The sequence below is a fragment of the Amblyomma maculatum genome, chromosome 1 (genome assembly GCF_055883805.1).
Source record: "Amblyomma maculatum isolate TAMU_Amacu chromosome 1, ASM5588380v1, whole genome shotgun sequence".
In the NCBI taxonomy this organism is placed as follows: Eukaryota; Metazoa; Arthropoda; class Arachnida; order Ixodida; family Ixodidae; genus Amblyomma; species Amblyomma maculatum.
This window is the reverse complement of record NC_139344.1, coordinates 268,211,773-268,232,104: the sequence shown is the minus strand read 5'-3', so window position 1 is coordinate 268,232,104 and position 20,332 is coordinate 268,211,773. Positions and strand designations below refer to the sequence as shown.

At 44.4% G+C, this 20,332-nt stretch overlaps 1 protein-coding gene across 2 annotated transcripts in view; it reads left to right on the top strand.

Moving 5' to 3' along the window:
* Slik (Sterile20-like kinase) overlaps positions 1-20,332 on the top strand; it is a 79,265-nt gene that overhangs the window by 31,297 nt on the left and 27,636 nt on the right. For both annotated transcript variants that reach the window (XM_084591220.1, XM_084591218.1), the window contains exons 12-17: positions 1,936-2,503; positions 7,961-8,154; positions 10,736-10,859; positions 15,393-15,521; positions 19,192-19,335; positions 19,410-19,539. In XM_084591220.1, the coding sequence (XP_084447346.1) occupies positions 1,936-2,503; positions 7,961-8,154; positions 10,736-10,859; positions 15,393-15,521; positions 19,192-19,335; positions 19,410-19,539 (1,289 nt within the window). The remainder of the gene's footprint in view (positions 1-1,935; positions 2,504-7,960; positions 8,155-10,735; positions 10,860-15,392; positions 15,522-19,191; positions 19,336-19,409; positions 19,540-20,332) is intronic.

Genomic DNA, 20,332 nt, shown 5'->3' with positions numbered 1-20,332 from the left:
TGTTGACTGTTCGATAGTTTCGGTTTCGATGGAATTTCGCCGTACTGGTCGTGCAACGCACATGCAATCGGGAGCAAGCAGAACGAGCTTATTGTGCGTGTTGTCGGGACCATGATTGGGACCATGATTGCGACCACGAAAGCAATCATAGCAGTAATCATAGCTGCCAAAAGCACTGGCATCATGCAGAACACTGCTGGAATGTATGAGGCAGTGAGAGCCTGCATATACATCTGCTGGACGGCTGAAACAGGTCTCTCCAGCCATACTGACCGCGCTCTACAGTTGGATCGCGGGCACTTGACCAGCATTCCTAAGGAGCTTGTCAGTGGCGCTTTCTAGAAATGCGAGATGCCAATCACATTTTGAGGTACTGAAGAAGAGTTTCTACAGAAATCTGTATTTACCAGGGATACCCAGCTGACGCTACACCGATGGCGAGCACAAATGCTCTCAATTTGAGCACACTTCCTGGGTACACATGCCGCACTTTGTGTGCTATAAATAAACGGGTGCACGGTCCATGCTAGACGGTAGCCTTGTGCGCTGACGTCTAAACGAGGGGAATGCGAATCAGCACCAGGCACATACTAGAGGTGTGTGCCCCTTTTCGACCTCTGGCACAGGGTGGCGTTGGATGCACGAGCACTGAGCGGGGTAACCGCAAAATGCAGAGCAATAAAGACACTCACTGTGCTTTCCTCAAATGCATTATATGCAGATGAAAGCGTCTCTTTTTTTGCTATCCCTGCTGGTTGATATTACAGGTTTTTACGGTACTGCTATTGACATGGTTTAAGGATTTACGGAATTCTAAAAGGAAACTGAAATAAAAAAAAAAATGAAACAAATTAGGAATAAGTTGCTCAAATTTTTATTCAGCAAAGTTCAGTAAAAGGCAAGCCAAAGTGCACTAAGCGTATTAGTCCAATATCCCTGTCACACAAGCACGTTTAGCTTTGGTTTTCAACGAGTGGCGTTCACCTTTAATGTCATTCGTGGAGTGTTGCACGACACACTATAGTGACACCTGTGCCAGAATGCACTCGCTCTGCAGTGTTTAGTGGTCTCTCTACACTTAGTCTCTACACTTAGTGGTCTCTCTACACAGAAACTGCATTACAAAATAGTGCATGCACTCATCCCCAAACCTCAGTACGAGCCCATAGCCTGCCGCAGCAACCGAGAGCGGGGCAAAAGCTACTCATACGTTTATGGTGAAGCAAGGGCACTCACAAGCCGAATATCCAGAATGCATGCGGAACACGTCACGAAGGAGGGTGAGGGATATGCAGAGCATATCTTGACTACACAGGCCGCACATAAATGTTTTATCGCGCGTTGACGCCGGCACTGGCTGACAGTGACGGAGAACCGTGCCAAATCAAGCCCTCCAGACTCGGGAATGTCGACGCTGCACAGGTGGGTGCCCAACTAATTTCGGGCCTGGACTCCAGCGAGCATACGAGGTGCTTGCATTTACAACCCACAGTCCCCGGCCAAGACCAGTTAGCCTTGAGGGAAAAATCTGTGCACCTGCTGCTGCATATGGCAATCCCCTGGTTCACTTCCTCGCATGCCCTCATGTCAAAACAGCTCAATACCAGGAGGTGGTCCAATGGGGACGCGAGACCAACATGAGAGCTACAGAAGGGAAAGTGATTCATGCTAGTTAACGGCTCTCTTCGCAGGAGGCCAGCAGTATGACTGCCGTCCCCCTCCTCTTGCAGTGACTGAGTCTCTAGCCAGCAAAACAGCGCCTTATGCTTCTTGTTGATCAGGGAGCACAATCCCTACAAGTCTTGAGGCCTATATTTTGGCGGGAAAATATGCCCATGTTTTTTCTTTTCATACACAAGGTCCTTGTACTGTATACGTTCATTTATATTTTGGGATATTTCTGCATAATTTGAAAAGAGAAAACTGTTTGCCCAGGTCCCCGAAAGCCCCTGTGGAGCATGAAGTGACCTTCTCCTCAAAGCATACAATATTGGAGGTGGGCGAGGCAGGTCGCTGGGAGCAACAGGCTGGTGAAGTAGACCGCAGCCATGTGTCTGTGATCAGTGTAGGGGATCATGAAGTGGTGAAGGATTCATCGCTTGTGGTGAGCCCCCGAGACAGTCCAGCATCTCCTCGCCTGGTGCTGCGGCAGTCGACTGCAGGGCCTCGGGAAGGCTCACCAGAGAAGCGAAACTCCTTTCCGTGCATGCATGAAGGTGCACAGCAACGGCCACCACTTGTCAATGGAGGCTCCCATGAAGCACTGTCTCCGGAGCGACCCAAGGTGCGGGTGAATGTCAAGCTGCAGCAAGGCTCTGCATCACCACCTCGAGTGGAGAAGGCACCTCGGCGGCCCCCAGCGTCAACAGACCCTCCGGTGGAGCGGCGTCGCAAGGAGGTCTCAGACACTGAAAGTGTATCCACCTTAGACAGTGTGGGCAGTCGCACAAGTGGCAGTGACAAAGAGAACCGCAAGGAAGATTGGGAAGCAGCCAAGGAAAAGGTAAGCTTAGATGTGTGCATGTGTATTTGCATGCTTGCGCAGAAATGGCTGGATTAGAATAGGGCTTCTGGAAGCTGAGCTGAACATTGCCCTTGCTACGTAGTAAAAACTGACATTCTCCTTTGTATGGTGACATTACAGCCTCCTCATGGTTCAAGCTTGTCATTGTTTGGCTGAGGTTCCAGAAACCTGTTTCAGTCATCAGAACTGGGTCAATGCGTCTATTCCAGCTCCCAGAATAATGCATGCATTCAATCGTCAGTGTTGTCTGGGGACTGAAAAAGTGCTCTCACTGGTTTTTTTCAGCCATCCTATTATTGATGTTAGTGATGATGTTAGCTGTTGGTTTTATTGAAGCAAAAGCTGTAATAGGCGGTTCAGTTCAGTTCAGTCGTGTCAGACTCTTCGTGACCCTATGGACCACGTCACGCCACGCTTTCCGGTCTCTCACTATCTTCCCAACATCACATAACTTCATCTGCAGCGCCTCGAGGATGCCATCTAACCATCGCATTCGCTGCCTACCCCTTCTCCGGCGACCCTCAACCTTTCTCAACATCAAATCTTTCTCCAGCGACTCCTCTCTTCTCATCAGATGACCAAAGTAGCTGAGCTTTAACTTTAGAATTTGACCCTCCAATGAGCAGTCAGGGTTTATGGTCGACAATATCGACTAATTTGATCTTCTGGCAGTCCAAGGAACTCTCAAGAGTCTCCGCCAGCACCACAATTCAAACGCGTCAATTCTTTGGCGGTCAGCCTTTTTCACAGTCCAACTCTCGCATCCATACATCACAACTGGAAAGACCATAGCACAAGTTATACGGATCTTGGTTGGCAGACTAATGTCTCTGCTCTTTACTAGGCGGTCAAGGCTAACCATTGCTCTCTTTCCCAGAAGCAGGCGTCTCCTAATTTCATGGCTGCAGTCTCCTTCAGAGGTAATCTTGGAGCCTAAGAAGAGAAAATCTGTCATAGCTTCCACTTCTTGTCCATTGATGCTCCAGGACTTGATAGGGCAAGACGCCATGATCTTTGTCTTTTTAATGTTCAGTTTAAGCCCAGACTTCTCGCTCTCTTCTTGTACGCGCATCAGAAGTCTCTTGAGTTCCACTTCACTTTCTGCCATTAAAGTGGTATCATCCGCATATCTAAGGTTGTTGATACGTTTTCCAGCAATCATCACTTCAGCTGAAGACTCGTCCAGACCGGCCTTCCTCATGATGCACTCTGCATATAGGTTAAATAGGCAGGGCGACAGTATGCAGCCTTGCCTCACTCCTTTCTCAATCGGAAACCAATCAGTAAGACCATGCCCAATTCTGACTGTGGCCTCTTGTCCTTCATACAGGTTCCTGAGGAGACAGATAAGGTGAATTGGAACTCCCATCTCTTGGAGAGCTTGCCACAATCTGCTGTGATCTATGCAGTCAAACGCTTTCGCATAATCGATAAAGCAGAAGTAGATGGGTTTCTGGAACTCTCTTGCTTTTTCCATGATCCAGCGAAGGTTGGCAATTTGGTCTCTAGTTCCTCTGCCCTTGCGAGACCCAGCGGTACATAGAAGCAAAATATATTTATTGTTCCCAAAAATGTCTGTAATGCTAAGATGTGCACTCTGTTAATCAGGTTGTTTACAGTACTACGAAAAGTATGGATAACTTGAACCAATCAGGTTTGCTCACACTACGTAGATGATTGTTCCACCGTTGGTGATAGGAATGTAGGAGCATTATTATGCAGTGTGCCCCATACTGATTAGCACAGATGTCATGTGCCTTTCATAGTACTGCAAACAGCTTGTGAAACGGAGTATAGAAGCTTGCTTTTTTTCTTTTTTTTCTTTTTTTTTAATGGCTGATGCTTTTTTTTTTTTTTATGTTTTCACTTCATGCTAAGTTATTCTTGTCAGTTAAAGCAATCCTGAAACATATATTATCAAAGTTGCAAAGTGATATGAACCTGGTTGATATACGGTTGATATACTACGGGTGCACAGTACTCACTGCGAGCCGCAGCCGCAACCTTGAGCACTATGCACTGCCCACACATTGTTGATGCTGCGATTGCTAGTCACGCATACAGAGTAGTTTGCGGTGGCATATGCGCTGATCTTTATTATTGGGCTGGATGTCGCGTCGGGCGCCCAGAGGTTGAGCCACTAGAAGTAAGCGGCCTTAACCTAGAAGTCATCCTTTAACAATCCAATAAATGGGCTATCTGCGCGGTTTTTCGGTTCCATTTTTCATTTTCCGCTTCACAGTTGTCAATCCATTCATCTTGTATTTTTTCACGAAAGTCTCTAGGAGAGAGTTTTCAGAAAAAGGGTACTATGCATTTCAATCGGACGGCACCAGCAGACAATGGGACACCTAAATGCACAGGGCCTCGTCTGCTCTGCGTCATCCCATTGCGCTAGCGTCGTCAATGCTTGGTTTCATTGTGGTGCATGTTCCTTTGCTCTGAAGTAGGGGGAAACTGTCTCCAGGCAGCCTACTGCTGTATGGAGTTGTGTGTCGATTAAGCCTATGCAAGGATGCTGCTGCACTTGATGATTGTGCCAGTGGGGTTGCTTCGTTTGCGCACCTGCAAACGATATTGTACTGATTATTCAGTCGAGGGTATCGAGTTATATTTCATATTGTACCAAAGACATTATTTCTGAATGGAATTTTTATATGTCTGAGGGATGCAGTGGACTTTCAACACTGCTTTTCCTCCGCTCCTTTTTTAATCTCAGTTTATACTCCGGATCACTAGCCCAAGAATTATGCACTTTCTGTAAGTGCAGCTGCTCAAACGTGGCTGAGAAAATAGCGTTAATTAAAAGCACCCTCAGAATAACAGCTTGTAGGGCTCGTTGGTGCATAATACCCAGAACTGTGACGCAACATAGACAAACATGTAAAGAGAAACAACACAGGCATACACTACCAACTGTAATTCAAAACGGAACCCGAACTTCCTTTTCACATTCAGCCACAACTTCCTCCTCTACTCCCAGGTACATCACACTCGCACACCTCTTCTTTCCCAAGCAGATATGTCTAGCCAACAATAAATGTTAGCAACCCTCAATATCCAAGGTAGCGTCCAAGCAAAAAATAGAAGACCAAGTCCATCACTCACATCGTCCAAACAAGACAGCCACAACTTCTGCCACATAGACAATAACTAGAAAAACCACCAACACCTGTAGCTGCCACGAATCACCTTCACTCCCAATACATCTAAACGAGTGACACATGTGCTGTCTTTCGTTTGTATCCAAAACGTGTCTAAAATTTTACAGGCAATCCAGATTGGCCAAGGTGGTCAGTGATTGAAAGAAGGGTTGCCTTGATGTATTTTTTCCGTTAAAACTCTCAAACCGGACTCGTTGTTTAGATGTATTGGGAGTGAACGTGATTCGTGGCAGCTGTAGGTGTTGGTGGTTCTTCTCTGTCCTTACGCAGAAATGATATTTCATTTCTTGAAGACTGCTCATGATTTGTTGCAAAGGATGTGTGTTACATGAGAGGTGCTTTTTGGATGGCCTTGGTGGCTTACTGAGGACTTTTTGGAAGATGGACCTGGTATCGATGGAACGTATTCTACAAGTCCGTGATTTATTTTAGAGGAATAACCTTTTTCTTCTTCAAACATACAAACAATGGACGTTTCGTAGTTGTTCCAGCTGGCCTATACAAAGAGAAGGCGACCCAGGCAATTAAGAATTTTGTGCTTGTGAAGAAGAAAGCTAGTAGAGCGAAAGCCATCGTGTTATGTAATGAACTGCAGCTGACCAGATTGGCCAAGGGGATCAGTGATTGAAAGAAGAATTGCCTTGATGTACTTTTTTCCGTTAACTCACAAACCAGACTCATTTGGATGTATTGGGAGTGAACGTGATTCGTGGCAGCTGCAGGTGTGTGGTGGCTTTTCTTGTTTGTGTCTATGTGGCGGAAGTTGTGGCTGTCTTGTTTGAACGATGTGAGTGATGGACTTGGTCTTGTATTATTTGCTTGGACGCTACCTTAGATGTGAGGGTTGCTAACATTTATTGTTGGCTAGACGTATCTACTTGGGAATGAGTTTTTGGGAATGGGTGTTTTTGTTTTTTTTTGTTTTTTGTTTTGTTTTGTTTTGTTTTTTTTCCCCAGAATATTACACAGTCATAGGGTTAAGGATGGCTAGTTCTTGTGGAATCACCTGCCACAAGGATTTTTATTGCAAGTCTGCACCATTGGAGTTATAAGCTGTCAAAAATTGCATCTCGGTGCTTCTGTGGCTTTCCCTCTTGTTTTTCTACCGCCCTTGGGGCTACTCATTATTGCTGGCACTGTACATTGTTTACTGTCATCCACTTGGTGACCGCTTTAATGAATTTATCTCGCATATTATCCTACTGATTTAGGTGCATGAATCACCAGGCTTGCCCAGCCCACTTTCTGTGCAGCTAAAGGAATCTATGTGACTGCATGGCTGCCATTTGTATTCCATGATGCTGTTAATACACCAGTCACATGGGCAGTCTCAGCCCTTTGAGTCAGTGGCTATCGAAGTTTTTAAGGGCTGTTCAGATGCATCGCTGCATGGCGAATTTCGTGGGAAAAGAGGGTCTCTAAAAACATTTTCATTATTGTAGCCACAACTGTCGAAATTTTCAGGGAAAGTGTGTTTTTGCATGCTGATTCCAATTATGCCATTTAATTGCATGTAACATGAGACTTTGTGCATTTATGTAATATGGTATTTGTTTTTTGTGAAGAGCTTTTTAAAAAATTTCAGTGCACAGATTTTCCATAAATGCATGCCAGTGGTTTGTCTTGACGTCTAGAAATGCAATAAGAGTAAAATAATTATGCTGCCTATCATAGAATTTGAGTTCGAAGATTTTGACGTTGACACTTCAGGAACGTTAATGCAAACCTTTGTTCCCATTTCCTGAAATGGCAACATCAGGTAGCTGAAGTTCTGTGATAGGCTAGGTAATTATTTTAGTCTTATTGCATTCTGTGATGTCGAGACAAACCACTGGCATGCATTTCAGAAAATTCTGTGCAACAAAATTCTTCACAAAATCTTCACAAGAAACTTAAGTTGTATAAAACACATCACCTGTGATTTTGCCCCGCCGGGGTGGCGCAGTGGTTACGGCACTCGACTACTGTTCCTAAGGGCGCGGGATCGAATCCTGGCCTCGGCGGCCGCTTTTCGATGGAGGCGAAAAGCAAGGTGCCCGTGTGTTGTGCGATGTCAGTGCACGTTAAAGAACCCCAGGTGGTCAAAATTTCCGGAGTCCTCCACTACGGCGTCTCTCATAGCCTGAGTTGCTTTGGGGCGTTAAACCCCACTAACCAACCAAACCAACCAATCACCTTTGATTTGATTTGACGTGTAATGCCAGTTTAATTGCTTTGTCTTGCTAAGCTGCAGAATAATGTCTTATTTTTATTTTTGCTTTTGCTTTTGCAGGAACGCAGTGCTAACAATGTACCCGCCATTCGCAAGAAAGCTCTTATGACTCAGAACAATGCAGTGCGGCCAAAAACACTCAAGCGGACACGCAAGTTTGTAATTGATGGTGTTGTCATGACAACTACCACCAGCAAAGTCATCTATGGTGACCTTGATGAAGATAAACAAGCCAAAGATTACCACTTTCTCAGGTAAATAGCAATGACTTGTGCGAATACGAAGCCTCCACCCTTATTGTGATGTAATGCCTTACGTGCATAGCTGCTTTTTAACATTTTTCAGTGTCAGTATTCACGAATACTTGAAAATATTGTCAGCAGTTGTTCACATGCTCTACTGTGAAGTCATAGGCAGGCCTAAGCATATTTTCATTATGATGCACACGGTTAAACCTCTATGTAATGAATTTCAGTGCAGCGAATTCCTCAATATTATGGGGTTCTGCAATTTCCTAATGCCCCCTCATTGAAGAGCACATATTTGAAACTTCCACATAAGAAACCTGTTGCAGCGATTGACCTTGATATAACAAACTCTCAGCACCAACTGTCTCTTAGCCAGTGCTTAATTAGTACTATAAACATGGCAGCACACCACAAGTTTCATGATGATAAAGCACAAACTGACATGGGACATATGTCATTTGCAACAGCGTTCTGCACTTGATATAACACACCATATTTTAGTGCTGGTGGCACATTTATGTGGCAAGCACAAAAGTCTCATTTCCATTCGCTTTTCGAATGTGAGACTACAATAGTTCATGCTCAAAAACAGTGAAAGATAACAGGACAAAGAAAAAATGACAGCTTAACCTTTCTTAAACCTGATTATAGCAGGCAAAAGCATGTGCTATGGTGTTTGCATACGAGTTGTCTTCGAGGTATCAGTTGTATTGGGTAGTGTCTTGGAAGCCGATGTACTTGCCCGGATGAGACCAAAGACTGTAACGATGCCGCGCAGCGCGGCTAGTTTGCAGGCACGCAAATGTTAGATGGTGTTAGACAGTTTTGCTAAGCTCTAGACCTCCGGATTAGTGCTTTCGCACTAAAAAAGACACGGGGCAAGCAGTGTGCAACATGGCAAGCAAAGTGCCAGCAACGTGAAGCAAAGAGTTGGTTTATTGGGGCAAAGGTGGCGGGCGAGCTGAAACAGGCTCAAAGACGCAGGCGTCTTCTTGCCCAGCGGCAGCGCAACCTCACGCATTCTCACCTATCCTGGCCATGGTGCTTCCGGCAGTCTCTGACTCCTCCACCACCCCCCTTTCTCCATCCCACCCTTAAGCACGTGTGAGCCACGGCGGTGGCTGCTGCCGCAGTTATGGCACGCCCTCAGTGCGATCGCGAAACGTTTCTCCGCTTGTATAACTTCAAGTAACAAGGATGTATTGTAAACGTTTTCAAGACAGTTTCCCTGACATTCAGTTCTTAATCTGGTTCCCTTTCTGCATTATCTTAATTCAAGCCTTCACGTGAAAATGCATTTAACGAAGACCTGGATGAAATGAAAAATTGCTGACATTTTACAATTTCGTTATAACCATGCTTAACATACAAGATAAAAAGAGTGATGTGAAGAACAAAGGCTCTTTGTGTATATGCTGTTGCTTCCAACTTGGAAATGTGAAGTCGTGCAGCATAGTGACAGACAGGAAAGATGGGCAATTCTGAGGGGTCTTGGAAAAAAAGCTTAATAAACGATATATTTGCAGGATCCTGCTGTAACTTATGCTTATATGTAGCTATTTAAACTGTCTGTCAGGTACATACAAATTGTTTTGTGTGTACAATAAACATAACTTGAAGAAAGAAAAAAGAACTTTCTTTGCAGGCTTGCTTAAAAGAGACATAAATGGCAGTGTAGAAAAAATACAGCAAAATTTTCAGAATATGCAAAATATGCTACTCTGCCTGTTGCCTAAATTGTGAAACATTGGCACAGTTATCTTTTTTTTTTGTGTGTGTCTGTGTGTGTGTGTCTGTGTGTGTGTGTGTGTGTGTGTGTGTGTGTGTGTGTGTGTGTGTGTGTGTGTGTGTGTGTGTGTGTGTGTGTGTGTGTGTGTGTGTGTGTGTGTGTGTGTGTGTGCGCGCGCGCGCGCCGCCGCCGCCGCCGATGACACCAGCTTTTAGCATGCGGTAATTTTAAAGAGAGTTTGCCATTATCACTGCATCATGTCCACTATCACAAAATCCTCTAATGACTGCATGATTAGAGGATTTTGTGATAGTGGACATGCCAGCCAGCTATGCATACATTTGTGCAGCCAGGTTCTCGGCAGCCTGCTGGCCTGCCAAACAAGTCAAGTTCACCGACCGTGATGTTATCCGCGCGCAGCATCTTGGTATGCTGGCAACGTCTGCCCTGTGGACGGCGAATTAAATTTGCAGCGGGTACATTGCGCAAGTGTATATGGTATTCAGGTTTTGGTTCGATCGGATAGTTTTCAGTGCAGAGAATGCAACCATGCCAGAAAAGCTGCTGAAGCAGAGCAGCTGGAAGCCTTATTGGTTAGTTTACCGCAAGACTTACCACGCATGGAAACGCACCAAGATCGAAGTGGCTTTGCAAAACCAACTATAACAGCACTTTTGCTTGTTATAAACAAGCTTGAGTAGGGTTAAACCTCTGCAATATTATTTATTTTGATTTTTTTTAAACATTTGGAGGCATTTCATTTAAACACAGCCTTGAAGTTTTGATGCGTTACATTTTTATGTCATTTTAAATGGCATTTATGTGCTAACTTTCTGGTTTTATTTTTCAATTTTTTAGGAAGCAGGAGCTAAGGGAGCTAAAGATGCTCCAGAAGATGGAAAACAAGCAGTTCCAGGACTTGGACATGAAGGAGGAGTTTGCTAGAGAGCAGCAGCAAAAGAAGTTTGACCAGGAGCTGACGGTACTGGGTCACACCTTTTCATGTTTGTTTTTATTAGGCAGGAACTCGATACATACTCACACCATTCCAATACATGTCGGGCATTGCGATGCTTTCGTCAGGCTATTACTGCATTCATGCAGATCAGATTCGCCACAAAATCTGCGCGCTTTTTTAAGCCAAAATTTCAATTGAGAGTCCTAACTTTTTTTGTAAAAATTTCTAAAGATGCAAAATGGGAAGGTTCTAACAGTTTTGTCGCTGTGTATTGAAAGCAGATACAGTCGTGCCTCATTAATACAACATTTGTTAGTATGGATTACTGTCGAACCTCGTTATAACGAACATGGATACAGCGAATTATCGGATATAACGAAGTAAAAGCAAAGTTTGGTTGGCTGTGCTTTATTTCTATGGGAGTTCTATCTGTATAACGAAATGAAAAACTGAAGATTTGACACTAAATTGGTTATAACGAAGCATATTTCGTATTCACACGACTCAAAATCCGCAAAGAAGCAAAAAAAAAATTTTTTTCAAAACGCTAAATTTCGGATTTATCAATCGCCTCCACCTAAAATGTGTTTGAATCACCCGCGCTTTCGCACGCCACGCCATCTAGGGACCGCGAATGAATCTAGCATCAACGGCTGCCTGGCATGTGACCGGCACGTGATCGAACCACCGCCCGCGTCGCCTCCACCTAAAATGTGTTTGAATCACCTGCGCTTTCGCACACCACGCCATCTAGGGACCGCGAGTGAATCTAGCATCAACGGCTGCCTGGCCTGTGACCTGCACGTGATCAAACCACCGCTCGCATGCCCCTGCCCCTACTTTTTGCCGACCCGCGCGTGTGCTCTTTCCTCGAGGTCGTGCCGTCGTCTTGCAGCATGGCGGCGCCGAAACGCAAAGCAGTTTCTCTTGAAACAAAAAAAAAAATATTCAGGGCGGTCGACAGCGGGTTAAGAAGAAAGAGATTGCCGCAGACTTCGGCGTTGCGCCTAGCACTCTGTCAACCATACTGAGCGCAAGGCAGAAGATAGAAAATGTGCACTCTGCAGGCGCCGTGAAGAACAACAGGAAGCGCGTCAGGTATTGTCACCACCAGAATGTTGAAGATGCCTTGTTCGCGTGGTTCAAGGACGTTAGAGCTCGCAACCTGCCTGTGTCTGGTGCCGTGCTTCAAATGAAGGCAAGAAGTCTCGCTTGCGTCTTAGGCCACGGTGACTTCTATGCAAGCAGTGGCTGGCTGCAGCGATTTAAAGACCGCCACCAGATTGTTTGCCACACCTTGTCGGGCAAAGAAGCAGCCGTCGATGTAGAGAACTGCGAGAAGTGGGCAGAAAGCTTCCGCATGCAACTGGATGGCTACGAGATGCGCAATGTCTACAACGTGGACGAGACTGCACTTTTTTTTAAGCTGCTCCCGGAAAGGTCACTCGTTGCGAAGACCGAACTGTGCCGAGGAGGCAAGAAAAGCAAAGACCGCATCACCGTTGTTGTTTGTGTCAACATGGATGGGTCAGATAAAAGGTGGCTAACTGTTATTGGTAAATCTGCTCGCCCCAGGTGCCTGCGCAACGCTCGGAATGTCCAAGCGGGACTATCGCTCAAACAAAAAGGTGTGGATGACGTCGTCACTCTTTGAAGCATGGCTGAAGGCCTTCGACAAAGACATGGCAGAGCAGCGCAGGAAAGTGCTCCTTATATTGGACAACTGCTCTGCCCATAAGGTGTCTGTACCACTTGAAGCGGTCCGCCTAGTTTTTTTTGCCGCCAAACTCGACCTCAGTGCTGCAGCCATTAGACAGGGGCATCATTCGCTCACTAAAATGCTGCTACCGAAAGCGATTGGTTACGCAGCTCGTATTTGACATAGACAGGGGCATATCAACGGCCATAAACCTCAAAACTACGCTGGACATGCTGTACGGTGCATGGAACAAAGTGGCACAGTCGACAATAAGAAATTACTTTGTTGATGCTGGCCTAGCCCCATCCACCAGCGAGACAGCCCAATGACGCCCACGATTCTGAAGGTGAAGCGGACAATTTCGACGAGACGACATGGCGTCAACTGGCTGTTCCGAATGTTACGTTCGAGGACTTTATTGCTGCCGATGACAACTTGGCTGTGGCGCCCGAATTGACCGACCAAGAAATTGTCGATCAGCTGCTTCCTACAGATGATGCTACGAGCAGCGATGAGAGTGAAGAAGAAGGCGAAGAGCGAGCTCTCAGCAGCACCGAGGCCGCCGATATGGCGAGGAAATTGAGAAGGTACCTTGAGAACCTACCTGTGGCCAAATCAGCTTACATTGGGAAAGCGCTGCACAGTGTCGATTTCGTTCAGAAATTTATTCTATCGAATAGTGTGAAGTGCCGCCAAATGAAGATTATGTCGTTTTTTAAATAAATCAGTTCTAGGTGGCCTAAATCCCGATTTGTGTGCTCATTTTTGCTTGGCAGTGCAAAATGAAAGGTAAGGTTTCGCGTGCTTATACCACGCTTTAAAGAAGAAAAAAATGCTTTTTTTTTTTTTTCAGCTCTGTGCTTTCCATTTTAGGGTAGCCTTTACTTGGGTTTATGAACAGAATTTTTTTTTGTAGGAATTTGTGTGTACTTTTACAATGAATATCGGATATAACGAACGAATTTCCGCGCAAAATGAGATTTCGTTATAACGAGGTTTGACTGTACTTATATTATGGAGTCTTTCTGTGGACCAAAGTTTTTCATTGTATAGTCAATCCTGGGTACTTATTGAAAGTAATCTCGAAGTAGCTGCTGCAGCTGGCACAGAACAGGGCTATTTGGAGATCAGTTTGAGAGATATTGAAAGTGGCCATGCTGATAGCGATCATGTGACTGCTATTTTGGCAACACAAGGTTTGCACAAGTAGCATTTATGAGGTAGGGGCACTTCATTTTATCCTGATATGCTTTCTTTCTTTTCTACATAATATTGAAGGCCTAAGTCAGAGCACTTATAATAACTATTCTAAATTCTTATAGATATTGATTTAACAGCTGAAAAATGATAGCCAAAGATAAAGCTTCATCTTAACTCTTTTGGGACTGAAAACACAGGCAATTCTGGAGGATCTTCAACCTTGGTGTAAAATAAGCTGCACTCAGCTATTTAAATGCTCTTCCATACACATAAATAATCTTTACCTTTAGCATTATGCAAATATGAAAAAAGAAAGCAAGGATATAAGAATAAGCGTCTACAGTGCCTCTTTTCATACTTTTGAAAATATGGCTTGCATATCTGTTTCTTTTGTTTGTGTGTGTGTGTGTGTGTGTGTGTGTGTTCGTGTTTGTGTGCGCGTGTATGCATGTATTTGTGTGTGTTACATGGAGTAAAGCTCTGGAAGGCGTTAGAAAAAATTCTTTTAATAAATGAAATAGTTGCATGATTCTTCTGTAACATATACTAAAATGCAGTTCTTTAGGTGTCTAGTCTTTCAAACACATTTAGTTCTTTTTTTTTTTTTTTTTTTAACATGACACGGGAAAAAATCTCGCTCTAGAAACTTGAATGAAAATCCAAAAACTAAAGAAAGGCTTTCTAATCAAAATAAAACACTGCAATAAAAGTCTTATATGGTGTGAAAATTTGGTGCGGTTTTCTGTAGATTTCATTTTTAGTACTGTTCAAAAGCAGTCGTCACCATTCAGTTCCTGTGGTGGTGGTTGCAGGTCACCCATCTTCCCAACTGTACTAACAAAGCACAGTGAAGCCAAATTACCAGTGACCTAATGTGTTATAAGCTGAACTCTAATTTGAAGGTGTGCCAGTCTCGTAACATTACTAAAGAGTAAAAAAAAAAAAAATGCTTTCAGCCCAGTCTTTCGAGGCTCATAGCACAGCTTACAGTGTTTGCATTTTCAAACTTGTGGTTCACTGTGGCTGGCATGTTTTTTCAGCACATCTTGCGGAGGATGGCGTAGTGTGATCTAGTTTGCCAGCAAAATTGAAAATCTGCCGTTGGAGCAGTTCTTCAAAACCTAGGTGCTGGTCGCTGAAACCCTAGCAAAGGAAAGTAAAACTGGGTGAACACAGAGTGAGCATGTGCAACTGCTTAAGAGTGAGCCAATATTGAATGTCTGCTTTTCTAGTAAGTACCAGGCATGATATTTGCGTGATTCATCATACAGGCTGAAATCAAGGCTTGTGTATTTGTCTTCAGACTCTTCACTACTACTGTCATAAAAAAAAAAAAAACAATCCACAGTAAAAGCATAGGAATCACACAAGTGGTGCCAAATTCATAGCGCATCCTGATGCAAGCTCGGCACTATTTTTATTAACGTTTGAGACTGCCCCCTGTTAATAGTTATTTCTTCAACAAAAAAGGAGAAAAGATATTGAGCCACACGGAAACTAAAACTGCAGCCATTGTTCTGCCTGCTTAGATAGGGCTGTGTATTCCAATACGCAGGAATTTTCATTTGGCAGCACTTTAAATACTATTGGTTATATATAATCCATAGGTAGTGTGCTGGTCCTGGGCATAACTAATGTGGTTGCTCTCATTTCTTCAGACACTTTTACGTGATTACGACAATGATTTGGAAGCATTGAATCGCACTCAGAAGCAACAAGTGGAGAAAGCTGAACAACAACAAGACCTGGATTTAAAATATGCTTCCAGGCGGATTCGAGCGGAACAGGTATGGACCCTATTAAGAATACAGAAATTGGTGCGAGATTTCTTGCATGCTGTATTGATATGATGGTTTTGCTTTTGCTGTTTGAAGGAAAACTTCTATTACACGTCCAGTTGGCATAGCTTAGCAAACTATAGCAGTGTATGAACAGCAAGCACGCATTTACGGCGTCATGAGTCTTAGGTTGAATAATGAACAGTTGACAATACAATTGAGCCTTGTAATAAAACCACAAGAATGATTTTTTCGATAGAACAAAATGTTTCAAAGGCCCCGACCAACATTCATAAATTTCTGTACATTCTCCAAAAATGTAGCTGTATACTGATGTATGAACGAAGATTTTGCCTTTTGCATTTCCCACTCGTAAGCTGCCACCTGTTTTGCTAAGACGGTATGAGCTCATATAATGACGTCGTCATCAGCGAAACCTCCCGCGAGTGTTGCTGCCGATCACCAAGAAAAATTTCGACGAGAACATGACCGCCTTCGGAAGCAACAAGCGAGAACGCTAACCACGGAAAAAGACCGGATGCTCCCTTCGTCATCTACGCCGACTTTAATGTCGACGCTAAGAATTCGCAGTGGTTGCCAGTCTTCATGTGCAAAGTACTTGGGGTCACAACTGTTAATAACCCACTTCAAGCCACTACCAAAAGTGTATTTTGTATTGATTATATCTATGCACAATAAGTCAATGTAACCAGCATGAACTATATGTGTTACTTCAGTTATCACATGCCACTATTAGCTGTCCTGCGTGATAGCACAGCAATACTCATGGGATTAATACTAACTTTTCTCACAATCTGTACTTTGTTTATAAGCCAACAGAACATAGGCCAGCATGCATGCATTCCTGCAGTAGAATAATCTAGGCGTAGCGTGGAGTAGACCCCCCCCCCCCCCCCCCTTTTTTTTTTTTTTCTTTTTTTTTAAAGAAAAGTTGGCATTAGTTTCAGGGGTGTGGTACTACACAGCCTTTTTTGCTAGTCAAAATTTTATATATTCAAAATGCATTTGATGTTATCACAACCGTGGCAATGGGCAGTGGTATCCAAGCGGGGTGAGATAAAGCAGACATGATAAACTCTCTGCTTTCAAGCATTCACAGGCGCAGCCTAGCGCACAGTAACGCACTGAGGAAGCCATTGCCACCGACACTCCGCTTCTTGGCGCTCTCCTAAAGTCTCCTAGCTGGTCACCTCCTCTCCACCCTCCTTTTGCCGCAGGAGCCCTCCTCACTGCACCCATGATGTTATCATTGCACTGCGGACGGCTACAGCGATGGCGCGAAACTATTTGCACTGTTAAATAAAAAGTAAATTCTCGATGACAGAAGTGTGCTAGGGAGGGAGTCATTATGTGAGTGAGCTCCATTGCGCAGGTAAATTTGTACTTTTGTTGGGTTTTAGTTTTCTGGCAGCCAGTAAAATCATAGGCAAATGACCGAATTTTTGCTTCTGCCGGGTCAATCACGTTCACACTTATTAACCCTTTCGCTGCCGAGCGTTTCTGGCAGTGACGCTCATTATCATCAGCCTGATTATAAATTAGATAAATGAGGATAATATAAGAAAAAAACTGCTCAATACTTCTTGAGAGACTGAATCCGAGCTCGACTCATATTTATAATCAAAAGAGCCATTACTCCAGTCAGCAGGCGAAGGTCCCGCACGGTCAGCCATCCGAAAGTAACTGCGCGCACGGAGGGCGCGCTTTTGGTGACCCGCACAAAGGAGATCAATGGTACGTGAAATCAAGATGACAGCGGGAGATGGAAAGAGGCTAAAACAACCTCCTTTGCTGCTGCTAGCCGCAAGCAAGGACGCGGCAAGAGAGAGCGAAAGCAGTGTTTGCGTCGTGTCGACCTATTGGAGAGGCAACGGCGCGAGCCCCTGAACGTGACGTGTCGTAGCAGACACACCAAAAGAATAAAAATAAAAACCTGCGGCAGATGGCAGAACAACCCTTGAACCCGTAATTGCACGCACGCGCCGCGAAACATGCGCCCCCTCCAGAAACCACTCACAATGTAATAATGCATCTTGCATGAAACCAGTGCGTTTTGGAAAGCTGGTGCGGCTTTCTCGGCCACCATGGGTCAGGAAACCAGGTGCAGCACATGGTGATGTCAGGCCGTTTGCGCAGTCTACGAGTGCATATGAGCGATAAAGGCAAATGAGTACCTGTATAGCTGTGTAGCTGTCATCTTCGATCATGACCCACGGTGTGCATGTGTGTAGAGACTGGTTTTTGGGAGGATATCAGAACAATCAGCTGCCGTGTGCACTCATGTGGTCTGTTTGTGGCGGCTGCTATCATCCTCTAGAATTTTGGCCCATTAGAATTTAAAGCTTGTGTATTATATGCCTCGGGAGTGAAGAAAAACTAGATGACAGAAGCAAAAACCTCAAACCCACTTCACCTTGTGCAGCGCCACATGCATGTTGCATCTCACAGTATGGTTTCGTTTTCGCACCTCTGGTTTGCAACAGGATTTTGGTGCGTATTGTAGCTTTTAGGGCAGCAAAGTCCCGTTGTGAACGGCTCATTTTGGATTCCATTTTACAGCCGGCTCTGCCTTCAGGCCTTGTCTTGCAGATTGCATGTGAAGTTGCCGCTCTGTCTTTGAACTGTATTTTGCCAGCAGTACGCTGTGCTGTGCCAAGGTGGTAGCAACCTCTTTTGTCACCCCTTCCAGTCAGGAATTTTCTGGACACGTTGTTTGCAGTTCATTGCATAACAGCAACTTAGAAATATGAATAACAGTATTCTATGGGCTTCTTTGTCATGAAGAACTTCCAACTGTACCGATATTTTTGGACATGCGTGTTCATTTTAACAAATAATGATTGTGTTTGTGCTCTTGAAGAGCATGGACACGAAAGGAAAGTACTAAGTCTCGCTAGACTGATCAATTAGTGTCATGTGGTAGCAAATATGTTACGGTTATCGGAAACAATGCTTTTCCAGTTTGAAAATTTTGTGCAAATTGTGGCCTCATATCGTTTGTTACATCAGTCATCATTTGGCCATTAAATCCAATACAGCATGAAAGAAGAACAAAATTTATTATAAATTTTTTTACCTCTTGTTTGCACATTATGCATGGCGGTCCATATTCTCTATATTCCCTAATGTGCTGCACATCATTCTCAGCTGAAGCTTAACTTCTCTACCCTTATAAGCTTACTAAAGTGGAGAGTAAGAGCAAAAAAGCAGTTCAAGTATAGTGATGTGCTCATCATACCGGCATTTTGCACAGCTTTCCACTGTCCATACACCACTAACCAAAGCAGGGCCAACTTTCATCACTAGATGCAGAAGATGCTAGGAGCGCAGTCTGTTGGGTTCTGAAGGAGGGCCATTTCAGGCTCCAGTTAAGAACAGTTTGAACTCGGGCACTTTTGTGGTGATGTTATTCTCCAAGTTTTTCAAAAATGCATGCACTGCGGTTGGAAATCTAGTCAGTTCAATTGAGGCCACCCAAAACAAGCTTGTTCTTTCCACTGAGAGGAGATCTTGCAAATATCTAGGATTCATTTTGCATCCAATGAAATGCAGCAGTCATGAGGAGTGCACAAACACGTTCTGAGCAGCAGCCACATAACGGCACACGTATGTGCATACGGGTGCGTGTTTTTTATGCTTTGATTTGGTTTTGTTACAGGAGAGAGAGCTGAAAGCATTCAGGGAAAGTTTGAAAAACGAGGCAAAGCTTTTGAAGCAAGAAGTTGAGCTGATGCCAAAAGAAAAGCGAAAGGACATGTTTAGGGTTCGAAAAGAAAAAATGGATTTGGATCAGGCAGAAAAGGTAACTTTTTGCTAATTATGTTTCAATATTCACAATGTATGTATTATCCTAACCCAATGTATTTGTCCTTCCAGGAAAGGCTTTTTGTGGAGAAGCTAAATGAACAGCACGAGCTGTCCATGAAACGCTTGAGTGACAGTCATCGGGAGAAGATTGCACTCCTTGAGAAGCAGTTCTTGCAGCAGAAGCAGCAATTACTACGAGGTTAATGTCCTGTTTTTCTTTCCTTTATTCATTCTGCATGTCTGCAGGTTCTTTCCTTTATTGAATGTAGGTAAGCAGTGTGCAAAGGCCTACTGTCTGCATGTCTGTAGGGCATTCAGTCATCGGGCAAGATGCAAAAAGGCACGGGAAGCTTGTTCATTTCTTCTCAGTCCTGGACATAGTGAAATCTCATTAATTCAAACCTTATAATTCAAACCACTCTGCTTGATCCGACCAAGCTTCATAGATGTCTATCGAAAGCTCGTTAATTTGAACGCAGTGAGTTCTGCCGCAGATAATTTGAACTATGTGCCGTCGTGTCTGGGGGGCCTGACACATAGCACAAGGCCAAAAAAATGCCCTCACAATAGGGTGGCATAGTTATGAGGCCGCATGCTTCTATAATGAGAAAATGGCGAGAGAAGATAAAGCCAGTAAAGCCATAAAAGAAGGGTAAAGGCCAGCCGGCACCATGACCGGCACTGCGGCTGCTGGCGCCGGAGGATAGGGATTGGTGGCCTGCTTTCTCTTCAACATCACCTCTGAGTTTTGCACCTAAATGCTCGTTAATTTGACCACTATTAATTTGGAATATGGTTAAGTCTTGCTGTCGGCATGGTCATGTAGGGCTAAGGCATCGGATGGGCACTAAGGGTCTCACACCAGTTGGACTGTGTCCAGGTACGAGTAGCACTGTGAACAGTCATCAAAATAGCACTCCTCAAACCTGAGTCACATGCTGCAGAATTGACCACGCGCCTCTCACGTGTGCACTACGACAAATGTGACGAGC